The sequence below is a fragment of the Rhinopithecus bieti genome, unplaced genomic scaffold (genome assembly GCF_001698545.2).
Source record: "Rhinopithecus bieti isolate Rb0 unplaced genomic scaffold, ASM169854v2 scaffold_41649, whole genome shotgun sequence".
In the NCBI taxonomy this organism is placed as follows: domain Eukaryota; kingdom Metazoa; phylum Chordata; class Mammalia; order Primates; family Cercopithecidae; genus Rhinopithecus; species Rhinopithecus bieti.
The window spans coordinates 482,094-496,852 of record NW_016816893.1 but is presented as its reverse complement, the minus strand read 5'-3'; the positions used below and the strand labels follow the sequence as shown (position 1 = coordinate 496,852).

The 14,759-nt window shown below is 42.0% G+C and overlaps 1 protein-coding gene across 2 annotated transcripts in view; it reads left to right on the top strand.

Annotated features, from left to right (window-relative positions):
• LOC108517501 (sushi domain-containing protein 1) overlaps positions 1-14,759 on the top strand; it is a 74,334-nt gene that overhangs the window by 24,664 nt on the left and 34,911 nt on the right. For both annotated transcript variants that reach the window (XM_017855477.1, XM_017855479.1), the window contains exons 5-6: positions 9,330-9,421; positions 11,883-12,069. In XM_017855477.1, coding sequence (XP_017710966.1) covers positions 9,330-9,421; positions 11,883-12,069 — 279 coding nt within the window. The remainder of the gene's footprint in view (positions 1-9,329; positions 9,422-11,882; positions 12,070-14,759) is intronic.

The following is a 14,759-nucleotide window of genomic DNA, read 5'->3' as shown; positions in this document are numbered from 1 at the left end:
GCCAGGCTGGTCCTGACCTCAGGTAATCCACCTTCCTTGGCCTCCCAAAGTGCTGGGATTACAGGTGTGAGCCACCACGCCTGGCCAGTTTCTGCTTTCATAGTTATTATATCTTTTCATATATTTTCTTTTGCTTTACAAAGGTAGTTGTACTATATCTTCATTGTGACTTGTGGCTTTTAGCATTAAAAATTGTCTTTTGTCATATTTAATGCTTTTTGATTTGAATTCTATTTTGTCCTATATAGGGATTGCAGTGCCTACTTTCTTATGGTTTCAACTCCATCCTATTATTTTATGTTACAACTACTATATGTATTGTGTTATATTTTCTGCATTTCTTTCTCTGTGTGATAGATTTTGTTTGCTTTTTTTATTTATTAATTTTTAAAGGAAGGTTTATATTTTTCTAGTGGTTACCTTTGTACCTTTAAAAAATGCCCTGACTCCCTTCTGTTTTCTCATTTACCTTTTCACCATCTGGTTTGTCAGGTTTGTTTATTTGTTTGTTTTTAAGACAGGATCTCGCGCTGTTGCCCACACTGGAGTGCAGTGGATTGATCATAGCTCACTGTAGCCACAACCTCCCAGGATCAAGTGATCCTTTTGCCTTAGCCTCCTGAGTAGCTGGGACTAGAGGCGTAAGCCACTGTGCTCAGCTAATTTTAAAACTTTTTGTAGAGACAAGGTCTCACTTTGTTGCCCAAGCTGATCTCAAACTCCTGACCTCAAGTGATCCTCCCGCCTTTGGCCTCCCAAAGTGCTGGAATTACAGGCGTGAACCACCACACTCAGCTGGTTTGTCAGTTTTTTTTTCTTTTTTTCTTTTTGAGATGGGGTCTCACTCCCAGGTTGAAGTGCAGTGGCATGATCATAGCTCACTACAGCCTTGAACGCCTGGGCTCAAGTGATCCTCCGATCTCAGCTTCCCAAATAGCTGGGGCTACAGCCACCATGCTTGGCTAATTTTGTTATTTTCATTTTTTATTTTAGTAGAGACAGGTTTTCCCTATATTGCCCAGGCTAGAACTGAACTCCTGGCCTTAAGCAATCCTCCTATCTTGGCCTCCCAAAGTGCTGGGATTACAGGTCTGAGCCACTGCACCTGGCCTGGTTTGACAGTTTTTAATGGCATGCTTTAATTCATGTATTGCCTTTATGACATTCAACTATTGACACAACTGATTTATTCTATTTTCCTTTTTCTGTGTCCCTTTTCCTCTTAGTTTTTCAGTTGCATTATTTCTACTTTATGAAAACATACAGCATTTATATATCATTCTTCTGCCTTGCCCCATCTTTATTTTTATCTTAGAGCTACAGTTGAATATAGCAAATGCTTATCACCAATCCTTTTACTGAAGTTTCCCCAGTTTATCTCTTGGATGAAGCTCATTTTCCAGTAGATTCCTTAAGAGCACAGTGTTCCTTGAGTTCTTGGATATGTAGAATCGTTTCTCTATAGCCTTGATACTTGAAAGGCAGCTTGGCTAGATATAAAAATCTTAATTCACACTTTCTTGATTTGAGTTTCTTAAAAATAGTCAGTTCTTTTGTTGCCTTGCTTTCTATGTAGCTTTTGAGAAGCCTGATGCAGCCCGATTCTTTTGCCCTTGTATCTTATTTGTTTATTTCTTTGAGTGAAGACCCTGAGGATTTCTTTCTTTATCTTTAAAATCTCATAGTTTTACTTGAATATATTTTTGGGGTTGTCACCCCATTTTGCGGTCAGATTTCACAGGTACCCAGTGTATCCCTTTAGTATTTCTACTCAGGCCTCTTTATTCTTGTAAAGTTATCTTGAATTATAGTTTTAAACACTAATTCTGTTTCATGCTTGTTTATCTTCTTCAGATAATTTAATTATACGTATGTTGGATCTTTGCCTGTATTCTGCTTCATTCACTTTATTTTTGACCCTTTTAACTTCTTTTTGATCTCATTTTAATTATTTTCAGTTGTTTTCCTGTATTTCTTCAATTAAATCTACCCTTCTTTAGGCACCATGGAATTTAGTCTTTAATATTTCTAATGGGATTTTGTATTTTCATTTTTTTTTCCTGAGCTCAGTCACCTGTTTCATTTCCTCCCTAGTTTTTTGTCCATTTATGTTTTAAGTTTTAAATTTTCTAGGCCTGGTTCAGTGACTCACACCTGTAATCCCAGCACATTGGGAGGCCGAGGCGAGCAGATCACTTGAGGTCAGGAGTTCAAGACCAGCCTGGCCAACATGGTGAAACCCCGTCTCTACTAAAGATACAAAAATTAGCCAGGCTTGGTGGCGCACACCTGTAATTCCAGCTACTCAGGAAGTTGAGGCAGAAGAGTCACTTGAACCCAGGAGGGTTCAGTGAGCAGAGGCTGCAGTGAGCAGAGATCGTGCCACTGCACTCCAGCCTGGGTGACAGAATGAGACTTCATCTCAAAAAAGAAAAGAAAAAGTTTTAAAATTTCTGACTTAAAGAGTTTTCTTCATACCCCCAAATGCTTGAGAATACTTATTTCAGTTTATTAATGTATAGGACTCCCCACCACCCCAGTTTGTGGGTTTAAAAAAATGTAGAGCTTTTACAAGCTGCATTGTTTTATTTTATATATGTATATTAAATATACATATATGTATAATATATGTGTGTGTGTATATATATATATATATGCAATACAAACTGCTTTTGTCCATTAATTCCAGGGACAGAATTGCTGGTTTAGGATGGTTAACAATATTTCTAGGTTAAGAGTGCCCTCTTCTGTCACTGAGTGAAATGCAGTTTCTTTAAAAGTTTTGTTTTGTTTTTTGATAAGGCTGGGCATGAATCATGTATTCTCGGTTTAGGTTCTCTTTTGCTTTGTAGGATCTTGCATTTCCCTCTCTCTTCTGTTGCCCACCACTGCTTAGTCTCCAAAGGACACCCATTCTTTCCCTTTTATCCTTTTCTTTCCCAGAAGCAATGCCTTTTTCTTACCACTACCTGACAACTCATGGACTTTTAATCCTTTCCTTGTAGTCAGCGCTCTGACTATACATCAGGTCTCTTTTCTTTTCTTTTCTTTTTCGTAGAGTGGAGTTTCTCTTGCTGGGAGTGAACCTAGCTTACTCTGGGCCACCTCGCTTCCCTCTTTTCTATTTCACACATCCCTTCTGGCCCCCCTTGCTCTTCACAAGGACTTGTGGGAGATTGAGAGATAATTTTGATGGAATTTCATATTTACTTTTCTATTTAACGTGTGTGTGTGTGTGTGTGTGTGTGTGTGTGTGTGTGCGCGCGCGCGTTTTTTAGAGGCGAGGTCTCGCTTTGTCACCCAGCCTGGAGGACAGTGGCAGGACCACATCTCATTGCAGCTTTGACTTCCGGGGCTCAAGCAATCTTTCCGCCTCAGCTTTTCTTTTTTTTTTTTTGAGACGGAGTTTTGCTCTGTCGCCCGGCTGGGGGGCAGGGGCCGGATCTCAGCTCACTGCAAGCTCCGCCTCCCGGGTTTACGCCATTCTCCTCCTTCAGCCTCACGAGTAGCTGGGACTACAGACACCCGCCACCTCGCCCGGCTAGTGTTTTGTATTTTTTAGTAGAGACGGGGTTTCACCATGTTAGCCAGGATGGTCTTGATCTCCTGACCTCGTGATCCGCCCGTCTCGGCCTCCCAAAGTGCTGGGATTACAGGCTTGAGCCACCGCGCCCGGCCCCGCCTCAGCTTTTCAAGTAGCTGGTACTACATGCTCCCACCACCATGCTCAGCTAACTTTTTTATTTTTTTGTAGAGATGCGTTGTGGTGAGAGGGGCGGGTCTTGCTATGTTGCCAAAGCTGCTCTCAAACTCCTGGGCTCAAGCAATCCTTCTACCTCGGCCTCCCAAAGTTTTGGGATTACAGGCATGAGCTACTGCACCCAACCTTACAGTAATTTAAAGTTTGTAATGTTTTCTGTTCTCCTTTTATGACGAAAGCTCGTAAGTAGCTTGGCACAGGAAGTAGTTTGGCACAGTTCCTCTTGAGTCAGATTATTTAAATTCAAATCCCAGATCTGCCACTTACTGTCTCTGTAACTTTGAACAAGTTATTTCACCTCTGTGTGTCCCAGTTGACAGGATCCACATCGTGGGCTTGTTGTGAAGACCAAATGGGTTAAAGCATATGGAGAAACATCACAATACCTGACACATGATGAATGTCTATCAAATATTAACCAATACTTACATTTGCTTTCTGGCATTTATTATATGCTCCCTTGTTTTTAAAACTATACTTATATAGGCCATAACTTCTCTCCTAAATGAAATGCATGTTATGGGCAGAAATCATGTCTTATTCAGAGTACTTATATTCCACTGGGTCAATGAAATACCATTTGCTTAGCTTTCCCCTTATTGCTGATTGTCTACATTTAAACAATCACAACTGCTGTGATTGTTTAAATCACTGCCCTAGACACTGAGAGTGTAAAGATTAAGAAGATGTCTCTCTCTTCAAGGAGCTATCAGTTCAATGGGGGTGATAGACAAAGATCAATAATACAATACATAAAGCAGATTTGAGGTATTTGCAGGGTACTACAGGACCAGAGAGGAAATAGTGATTGATTTTGCCCAGAATTGTTTGCCCATACTAATGAAGCAGAAACAAAGTTTAGTTAAGAGCTTCATTTTCTCTTTTTTGAGGCATTCTTGCAGTTCTGGTTTTTCAACTTCAGGATTCTAGATTAGATTGGCCCAGTGGGTGGAGAAAAGAGAGCACAGAGTAATCACTAAAAATGTGTAAGAGAAGGAAGATTTGTATGAGAGACCGTGGCATGTATCTTTCACAGCAAAGGATCTGAGAGCACTAGGAAGGGACTTGGGATGAGCTCTACTGGGGATCCTTTTCTCCTCATTGAATGCATCATGGGTTCAACCTGCCTGTGGCTCAAGCTGTAAAGCCCCTTGAATGGAGGGGCTTGAATGGAGGGAAGGGAACCTAGAGGGAGAATGTCACTCCCTGACCTGGGTGGAACTGAACTGTGAGCCAGTGAGACATTTCCTGTGAGCAGAAAGAGCTGCAGACTCACCACTACTGTTAGGTTACTTAAGCATACGTGTGTGTGTAATTTTTAAAAATGAAATAATTGTGTATATATTATTCTTCATTTTGCTGTTTTATTTTATTCTTTGACTTTTGGCCTTACAATATCCTGTAGACATACTTCCATATCAATTCATATAATGTCATCTCATTCTCTCTGAGGGAAGCACAGTATTCCATCATATGAAGGTATACTAATTTATTCACTTATTCTCTGTAGAAGGTTATTTGGGTATTTTTTTCCCTTTCAAGTTTTTGTTATTACAGTCAATGATACTGTTAATATACTTGTATATGTTATGTTTTATTGATTCTCAGAGGCATTTTTTTTTTCACATTTTGATGTCTATGAAATCCTACAATTGTTATACAGTCAGGTGGCTGCTAAGAACATAATTGTCATTGTCCATCTATGCATCATATTGGTCATAGTTGCTTATAGTGCTGTCACTTCTATTTAGTTATGGACATTAGTGGTGCCATTTACGTCTTGAGATCAATTGCCTACTAAAACTTTTTCCAAAAAGCTACGTTATGATTTAACATTGAGACACAGTGTTATGATATGTAAAGCATACGGGGAACAGAACAGCCAAGTATAAGAGCAACTTTCAGCATCCGAATGGGTGTCAGTGGATGGTGAGAAAGTTTTGGAAAAAAAAAAGGAGCACATTTTGAAGAAATACTGCCTCACCAAACTCTGATAGATATCTCATAGGATGCTATTGTGTGGAAAAATATAGACACCAATAACTCTTAATTGAGAAGTGATTGAGAAGTGTTTGTTATATACTGACCATGAAGAAATTTTAGGAATGTCTCCATTTTGCTTATATTTTTGTCTTATAATATACAATTAAAATTTAATATCTATGTTGGTCTGTAAAAGCTTTTTCAACCAGTATAAAATAGTCCTATGAGATAAGAAAATAATTGTAGCAGCCAGGGGTGGTGGCTCACACCTGTAATTCCAGCACTTTGGGAGGCCAAGGTGGGCGGATCACTTGTGGTCAGGAGTTTGAGACCAGCCTGGCCAACATGATGAAACCCTGTCTCTACTAAAAATACAAAAATTAGCCAGGCATGGTGGTACACGCCTGTAGTCCCAGCTACTCGGGAGGCTGAGGCAGGAGAATTGCTTGAACTCAGGAGGCGGAGGTTGCAGTGAGCTGAGATTGCGCCACTGCACTCCAGCCTGGGTGACAGAGAGACTACATATCAAAAAAAAATTTTTTTTTTCTTTAAAATCTTTGTGTAAGTTTTGGACATTTCTAGTTAGGTTTATTTCTAGGTATTTGAGGTTTGCTTTGATATCCCATCTCATGAATAGGGATCTGTTTATTTTTCTATTATATTCTGCTACTTGTATTAGTTTTCTATTGCTGGTATGACAAGTTACTGCAAATTTAGTGGCAGAAAATAACATGAGGGTTGGGTGCAGTGGCTGACATTTGTAATCCAGCACTTTGGGAGGCCGAGGTGGGAGCCCAGGAGTTTGAGCCCAACCTGGGCAACATAGAGATGCTGTCTCTACAAAAAAATTAAAATAAATGAAAAATAAGCCGGACATGGTGGCCTGTGCCTGTGGTCCCAGCTACTCGAGAGACTGAGGCAGGGAAATCACTTGAGCTCAGGAGGTCAAGGCTACAGGGAGCCATGATCAGGCCACTGTGCTCCAGCCTGGGTGACAGAGCAAGATACTGTCTCAAAAAACAAAACAAAACAAAACAAAAACAAAAAGCAACATGAATTTAGTGTCTTATAGTTCTGGAGGTCAGAAGTGTGAAGTGTTTCACTAAGCTGAAATCAAGATGTCAGCAGGCCTGTGTTTCTTCAGGGATGGGGGGGATCTAAGGGAGAATCTATTTCCATGCCCTTTCCAGTTTCTAGATCCTGCCTGTACTCCTTGGCTTGTGGCTCCATCCTCCATATTTAAAGTTCATCAGTTTAACCTCACTTCCGTTCTTGAATCTTCTCTCTAACTCTTCTTGTTGCCCTCTTATAAGGATCTTTGTAATCACATTGAGCCCATCTGGACAATTCAGGATAATCTCACTGTCTTAGTCACCTCTGCAAAGTGTTTCTGCCGTGTAAGGTAACATACAGGTTCCAGGGACTAGGATGTAGACATGCTGGTGGGGGATGGGAGTCATTATTTAGGCTACCATACTCGTTCTTGAAGATAGATAGAAAATGATCAGCTTTTGTGTGTTGCCTTTCTATTATTTTCAAACAGTTTCATATTTGATTAGTTGAGTCTCAGATTTACTGGCAGTTGCATCATTTGTTCCACTTTCTGGCATTTATAGCTCATTTTTTTTTTCTTGTCTTCTTCTGCATTGTCTAGAATCTCTTGAATATTCAAGGCTCAGTAATAGCTACAAGACCAGACATCCTTGTATTGTTCTTAACTTTACTACAAATTGCTTAATTGTTTTACTACTGAGTGTAGTGGTTTCTTATAAACCCTATTAAACTAAGGAGTTTCTGTCAAATGAAGTCCTAGCTCACTAAGATTTTAAGTTAACAGAGTATATTAAATGTATTAATAGTTCCAATTATAAAAGTAACCACATGGTTTCTCTCTTTTAACCTATTAATAGCTTTTCCAATAATGATCCTCTCTGTATTCTGGGAATAAATCTTCTTTGATCATAGTGTATTGTTCTTTGAATGTACTACTGACTTCTTTTTGCTAATATTTTATTTTGGATTTTTGTATTTATATTAACAAGTGAATTTGGCATAGGATGTTTAGTGATTGGCTGTGCCATCCTGCACATATTGGGCATTGTGGATTATTTAGTCATATTAAATGATATGGGGAGCCTTCCACCTTTTTGTATAGTCTAGAACTCTTTAAATACTATTGGAGTTATTTGTATTTTGAAAGTTTCAGAAGTGTAACTTTGGACCACTACTACTAATCTCGAAACCTGTCTCTACCCAGCTGTGGGGCTGCATTACCTGGAATCATCAGTACTCCTCCTGTTCCTTATCTCCAGTTCATCTTTGCCTCCTGTTCCCTACCTGCTCTGTGTTGCAATATTTGAGGTACAGCTTGTGACCTACGCAGGCTTTCTCTGTGTCAAGCTGCCCAATCCACAGAGAGGGGTCATGTCTACCAACTTGGCTTCATTTGTAGGAACCTGTCAGGCCAGGGGGTTACAAAATACAGCCTTACCTTTCATGAGACCTTCCTTTTTTTCAGGTAATTTGGGAGTTGTCTGTATCACTCGTTAATCATCCCAGTGTTCCTGTGAAGCTTCTTAGCGAGTCTCCTCTATTATTTCCACTTTAGGGACAGAGATCATTTTGAAGGAAGTAACCTCTGATGTCAGGGTTTTGAGTAAACAGTCTTTCTTGACTACTGGAGGAGGGGTGTACCTCTACATTAAACTGTATCAGATCTGAACTGTCTTTTAGATTGATTACCATGAAACTGAGCAGAGGACAAGAAATACTTCTTTGCTCGCAAGAGATAAGGAAGACCAAACCAAGAGAATCCCATCACCTCCTATTCTTTTCTTCATGAAAAACCTGATTGCTTGAAAGCACTTTTTTCAGTTCCTCAAGGAGCAATTCTCTGCTGAAATGTTGCTCTCAGCTCAGAATTTCAAACCGACACTTATTTGTATAAATGAGGATATACAAGGTCCAGGACAAAGAGTTACAATTTTAGCTTAGTAAGCCAAGGAAGTTTGCAGTAAATAAACTCAAATAATTTTTTTTTTCCTTTTTCTTTTCTTTTTTTGAGACAGATTCTCACTCTGTCACCCAGGCTGGAGTGCAGTGGCACGATCTCTGCTCACTGCAACCTCTGCCTTCCAGGTTTGAGCAATTCTTCAGTCTCCCAAGTATCTGGGACTACAGGCGCACACCACCACGCCCAGCTAATTGTTGTATTTTTAGTAGAGAAGGGGTTTGTTTCATTATGTTGGCCAGGCTGGTCTCGAACTCCTGGTCTCAAGCGATCTGCCTGCCTCAGCTTCCCAAAGTGCTGGGATAACAGGCATGAGCCACTGCGCCTGGCCCACTCAAAATAATTCTTAAGAGGGGTCCTCCGATTAGGTATCTTTGAATCTGAAATCTTTCATCAAGACTGAGTTTACCTAAATATAAAAGTGGCATTTCTTTGAGACTGCTACAACTAATTTCTAAAGTAAAATACTGTTGAACTCATCTCATGCTAACACTTATCCCCGGAAAATGGCTCAGTTAAAAGGTAGTATTTTTTCTATAGAGTGTAAATTGATTTCTCGTTTCTTTTCCATTGCAGTAAAACAGACCATCAGTAACATTTCAGGATTTAATGAAACCTGCTTGAGATGGAGAAGCATCGAGACAGCTGATATGGAGGAGATGTATTTAGTAAGTGACTGAAAGTTACTGTATTTATAGATGGTTGTCTTATGTGGGAGGCTTAAAAATACCCACAAACCTAAAAATCTACTTCTATAACTATCATTATCAATAGACGATTTACTGTGGCAATTGCATCCAGAAGCAAGAAGATGGCCACTTCTGCATATTTAAAGACAGAAACGTTTGGCTGGGCGCAGTGGCTCACACTTGTAATCCCAGCACTTTGAGAGGCCGAGGCAGGTGGATCACTTGAGGCCAGGAGTTCAAGACCAGCCTGGTCAACATGGAGAAACTCTGTCTCTACAAAAAATATAAAACTTAACCGAGCGTAGTGGCGCATGACTGTAATCCCAGCTACTCAGGCTGAAAGCAGGAGGATCGCTTGAACCCGAGAGGTGGAGGTTGCCGTTAGCCAAGATTGCACCACTGAACCCCAGCCTGGGTGACGGAGCAAGACTTTGTCTCAACAAAAAAAAAAAAAAAAAAAAAAACCTCGGGGAGAGATGAGACAGCCACGAGAATTTCTTCTTTTCTTTTTCGTTTTCAACATTTGAAATTTATTTATATTTTTTAAAATTATATAACTTTTAGGTTCAGCAGTATGGGCACAGTTTTATTATATAGGTATACTGTGTGGGGGCCACCAAGCCTGGCCTAAGGTTTCACGGAGGTTTGGTGTATAGATTATTTTGTCACCCAGGTAATAAGCATAGTGCCCAATAGGTATTTTTCTCTGATCCTCTATCTCCTTCCACCCTTCACCCTCAAGTAGGCCCCAGAGTTCCCCTCTTTGTGTCCGTTGTTCCCCTCTTTGTGTCCATGTGTTCTCATTTTTTTAGAGACAGGGTCTCGCTTTGTCACTCACACTGGGGTGCGGTGGCATGATCATAATTCACTGCAGCTTTGAACTCCTGGGTTCAAGTGATCCTCCTGCCTCAGTCTCCTGAGTAGCTGGAACTACAGGTGTGCACCACCACGCCTGGCTAAGTTTTTAATTTTTTTGTAGAGACGCGGTATCATTATATTTCTCAGGCTGGTCTCAAACCCCTGGCCTCAATCAATTTTCCTGCCTCAGCCTCCAAGTGTTGGAATTTCTGGCATGAGCCACCACGCCTGGCCGAGAATTTCTTTGTGCTCCTATATTGGTGCTGTTGATGCTCAGGCAGTGTCCATGGAAGGAGTCCTGTGGCTTATGCATGTGTGTCTGTGTCCTTATCAGTGTCTCTGACCAGGGTCTGGATGTGTTGCCTAGAGAGCCAAGGGGAACTTTTGAGGCTCGATGTGGTCATGAGTAAGAAAGGGAAGGACTGGCTGGGCACGGTGGCTCACACCTATAATCCCAGCACTTTGGGAGGTTGAGGCAGGTGGATCACTTGAGGTCAGGAGTTTGAGACCAGCCTGGCCAACATGGTGAAACCCTGTCTCTACTAAAAATACAAAAATTAGCCAGGCACGGTGCACGGGCCTGTAATCCCAGCTACTTGCGGGGCTGAGACAGGAAAATTGCTTGAACCCGGGAGACAGAGGTTGCAGTGAGCCGAGATTGTGCCATTTCACTCCAGCCTGGGTGACAGAACGAGACTCCGTCTCAAAAAAAAAAGGGAGGGGGGAAGACTGGCATGAGCTTCTACTACAAGAAATTAAGTAAGAACAAAAGGGTGTCTCTTGGCCAAAGTGTCAGGGTGGTAAAGGAAAGGGTAGGGTCACCAGAAGCGGGCAGGCAGAGGAGAAAAACCCTTCTCAGGTTTTACCAGACCAGCTACGAGTATCCTAATTCAGGTCCTGCTTAGTTTGGATTTCTAGGAAAATGTTCTTGTCCTTGCTCCTGCCGTTTTGCCAATAGACTTTCTTGTTGGGTATGTGCACTGTATGTGTGAGAACAAGAAGGAGAAAGTTGCCAGTATTGGGACCTCAGCCTTTTGTGTGTTTTTATTTAAAAATATATTTATTATACGAATAATATTTTAAGTACAATATTTATAGTATTGCAACTCTAATATTTGCTTACTGCTGCATTTCACCTTTTGAAGAAACATTAGAGTCTAGAGAGAGAGAGAGAGGAAGAAAGCTTATGAAAACAGAAAGGGGTTGGGCGTGGTGGCTCACGCCTATAATCCCAGCACTTTGGGATTCGAGGCGGGCAGATAACTTGAGCTCAGGAGTTTGAGACCAGGCTGGGCAACATGGCGAAACCCTGTCTTTACAAAACATACAAAAATTAGCTGGATGTGGTGGCACGCATCTGTGGTCCCAGCTACGTGGGAGGCTGAGGAGGGAGGATCACTTGAGCCTGGGAGGTTGAGGCTGCAGTGAGCCGAGATGGTGCCACTGTACTCCAGCGTGGGTGACAGAGTGAGGCCCCCATCTTAAAAAGAAAAAGAAAAGAAAAGAAAGAAAGAAAAGGGGGAGGTTTCAAGACATCTAAAGCCCTTTAAGCTTTCACCCAGTGAGCTTTTTTATGTTTCAGTTCCACATTTGGGGCCAGAGATGGTATCAGAAGGAGTTTGCCCAGGAAATGACCTTTAATATCAGTAGCAGCAGCCGAGATCCCGAGGTGTGCTTGGACCTGCATCCGGGTACTGACTACAATGTCAGTCTCCGGGCTCTGTCTTCGGAACTTCCTGTGGTCATCTCACTGACAACCCAGATAACAGGTAAATCTTGAATAACAGCATTTGGATTAACGAAGTTATCACAGAATTGTTCATAGGTCCTGATAAAGAGGAACACTGTTGCTTTTTATCATTATATAATGAACTTTAACAGGGAGAGGAGGAAGGACATGGAATTGGAGAGGTGCCTTAAGTCGCTTACAACTGTGACTGTTATGTTTTATTCTTTTTTCTTTTTCTGAGGCAGGGTCTTGCTGTCTCCCAGGCTGGGGTGCAGAGGCACGATCATGGCTCACTGCAGCCTTGACCTGGGCTTAAATGATCCTCCCGCCTCAGCCTCGTGAGTAGCTGGGATTATAGGTGTATACGCCATCATGCCTGGCTAATTTCTGTATTTTTTGTAGAGACGGGTTTCACTATGTTGCCCAGGCTGGTCTCGAACTCCTGGGCTCAAGCAATCCACCTGCCTCGGCCTCCCAAAGTGCTGGGATTATAGGCGTGATCCACTGCATCCAGCCTGTTACGTTTTATTCTTAAAAGGATACCTGATAACCACAGGGGAGGTCTACGGGGCAAGGGAGGGGAAGATACCTTAAACAAAATGTAGCATTGATGAAATGTGAGTGGTGTGTCCATGGTGTTGGTTATATACCTTCTGGATATTTAAAGCATTTAAAATACTTCATACTTAAACAAAAGACGCTTGTGGCTATTTCTTTCTCAGTAATATTTAGTTGGCATCCTGTTGCAAGTGCTTTGAGAGGCGCAGTGGCTCACACCTGTAATCCCAGCACTTTGGGAAGCTGAGGAGGGTGGATCACATGAGGTCAGGAGTTTGAGACCAGCCTGGCCGACATGGTGAAACCCCGTCTCTACTAAAAAATACAAAAATTAGCTGGGCGTGATGTCAGGTGCCTGTAATCCCAGCTACTCGGAAGGCTGAGGCAGGATAATTGCTTGAGCCTGGGAGGTGGAGGTTGTGGTGAGCCGAGATCGCACTCCAGCCTAGGCAACAAGAGCAAAACTCCATCTCAAAAAAAAAAAAAAGGTAGATTACTATCAGGGGACAATGATTGCAGTCCTCTTGCTATAGGGCCCCACTAAATTCACTTTCCATTCATTTTCTCCTCCCTCTTCACATCTGTGACCCCCACTTCATACATGCTCTGAGCAAATACTAAGCGTATTAGCTTCTTGATTCTTATTTCACTGAGAAATTAGAAGTAGTCAGGTGAGGACTTCCCACCCTCAGCCCTGCTGTTCCTCCCTGCATCCCCTGTTCTGCCTCCCCGCCTGTCCCTGCTCCGGTGTAAGGCTGCCATCCCCTCAACTTGTGCATTAGATCCCATCCCTTCTTCCCTGATCAGCACTTCCCCTCAATACAGAATTATCCTCAGCATTACCTAGCATGTCTCCCTTATTAATGAAAAGAAAGAAAAAATGAACAGACCTTCTTTGAGCCCGTATTTGTCTTCAGCTACTTTGCCTTCTTTCTGCCCCTTTCTATGAAAACTCCTTGAAAGAAATGGCTGTTCTGTAGGCTCTACATCCCTACCTTCTTTTCCCACTTTCACTCATCCACATAGGAAACATACATCTTCATTGCTTTACTGAAAGGCTCTTCGTTTCATCACCGTCTTGCCAAATCCAATGGCCAGTTTTGTTCTTATCTGATTTTCTCCATAGCGTTGACACTCCCTCCCTCGAAAACCCCTCTCCCTTGGTTTTGGTTCCTTCTGCCTTGCTGTCCCCTCTCAGTCTTCTTTGCTAGCTCCATCTTCTTTTATGACCCCTCTTCAGCCTCCTTTTCTTCATTATCTACCTTTTCTGCTTAGGTAATCTCAACCCATCTCATGGCTGTAAATATTACCTATATGCAGGGGATTTCCAAAGACCAATTTCTAGTCCCAGCCTCTCCTTTGAGCACCAGACTCATATATCCACCCATCTTCTACACATGTCCTATTGAACATCAAATAGGCAAATCAAATGGAACTTGTGATTTCTCACCTCTGCCCTTATCCCCAAATCTATTTCCACCCAGGCTTCTCTGTCTCTGACCAGTTATTCTCCGTCTGTTATTGGCATTCCTATTCACCCAATTGTTTAGGCCAAAACCAAGTCCCAACTAGTTCTATGCTATCCCCAAATTTCTCATCTGTCAACAAGCCCTGTTGGCTTGCTGTCTGAAATATATTCGAATTCAACCACTTCTCCCCACCTGTGCCTTTTCCACAACTACTCTAATCCAAGACAGCAACCTCTTGCTTCTCCCTGACCTTCTTGCAGTTCCTTAAATGGGTCAAAGTTTTTCCAGCCTCCAGACTTTTCCATCTGCAGTTCATACTTCCCGGGACACTGTCAACATATGGCTTCTCCACAGTTGTTCAGGTGCCTGCTCAACTGCCATCACCAACCTCCACGCTATTACTCTGTATCTACTTACCCTGCTTAAATTTCTTCATAGAGCTTTATATTAATAAAAAATATGAATTATTAGTTTGTTTTTTTTTTTTTTTTTTTTGAGACGGAGTCTCGCTCTGTCGCCCAGGCTGGAATGCAGTGGCCAGATCTCAGCTCACTGCAAGCTCCGCCTCCCGGGTTCCCGCCATTCTCCTGCCTCAGCCTCCCGAGTAGCTGGGTCTACAGGCGCCCGCCACCACGCCCGGCTAGTTTTTTTTTTTTTGTATTTTTAGTAGAGACGGGGTTTCACCATGTTAGCCAGGATGGTC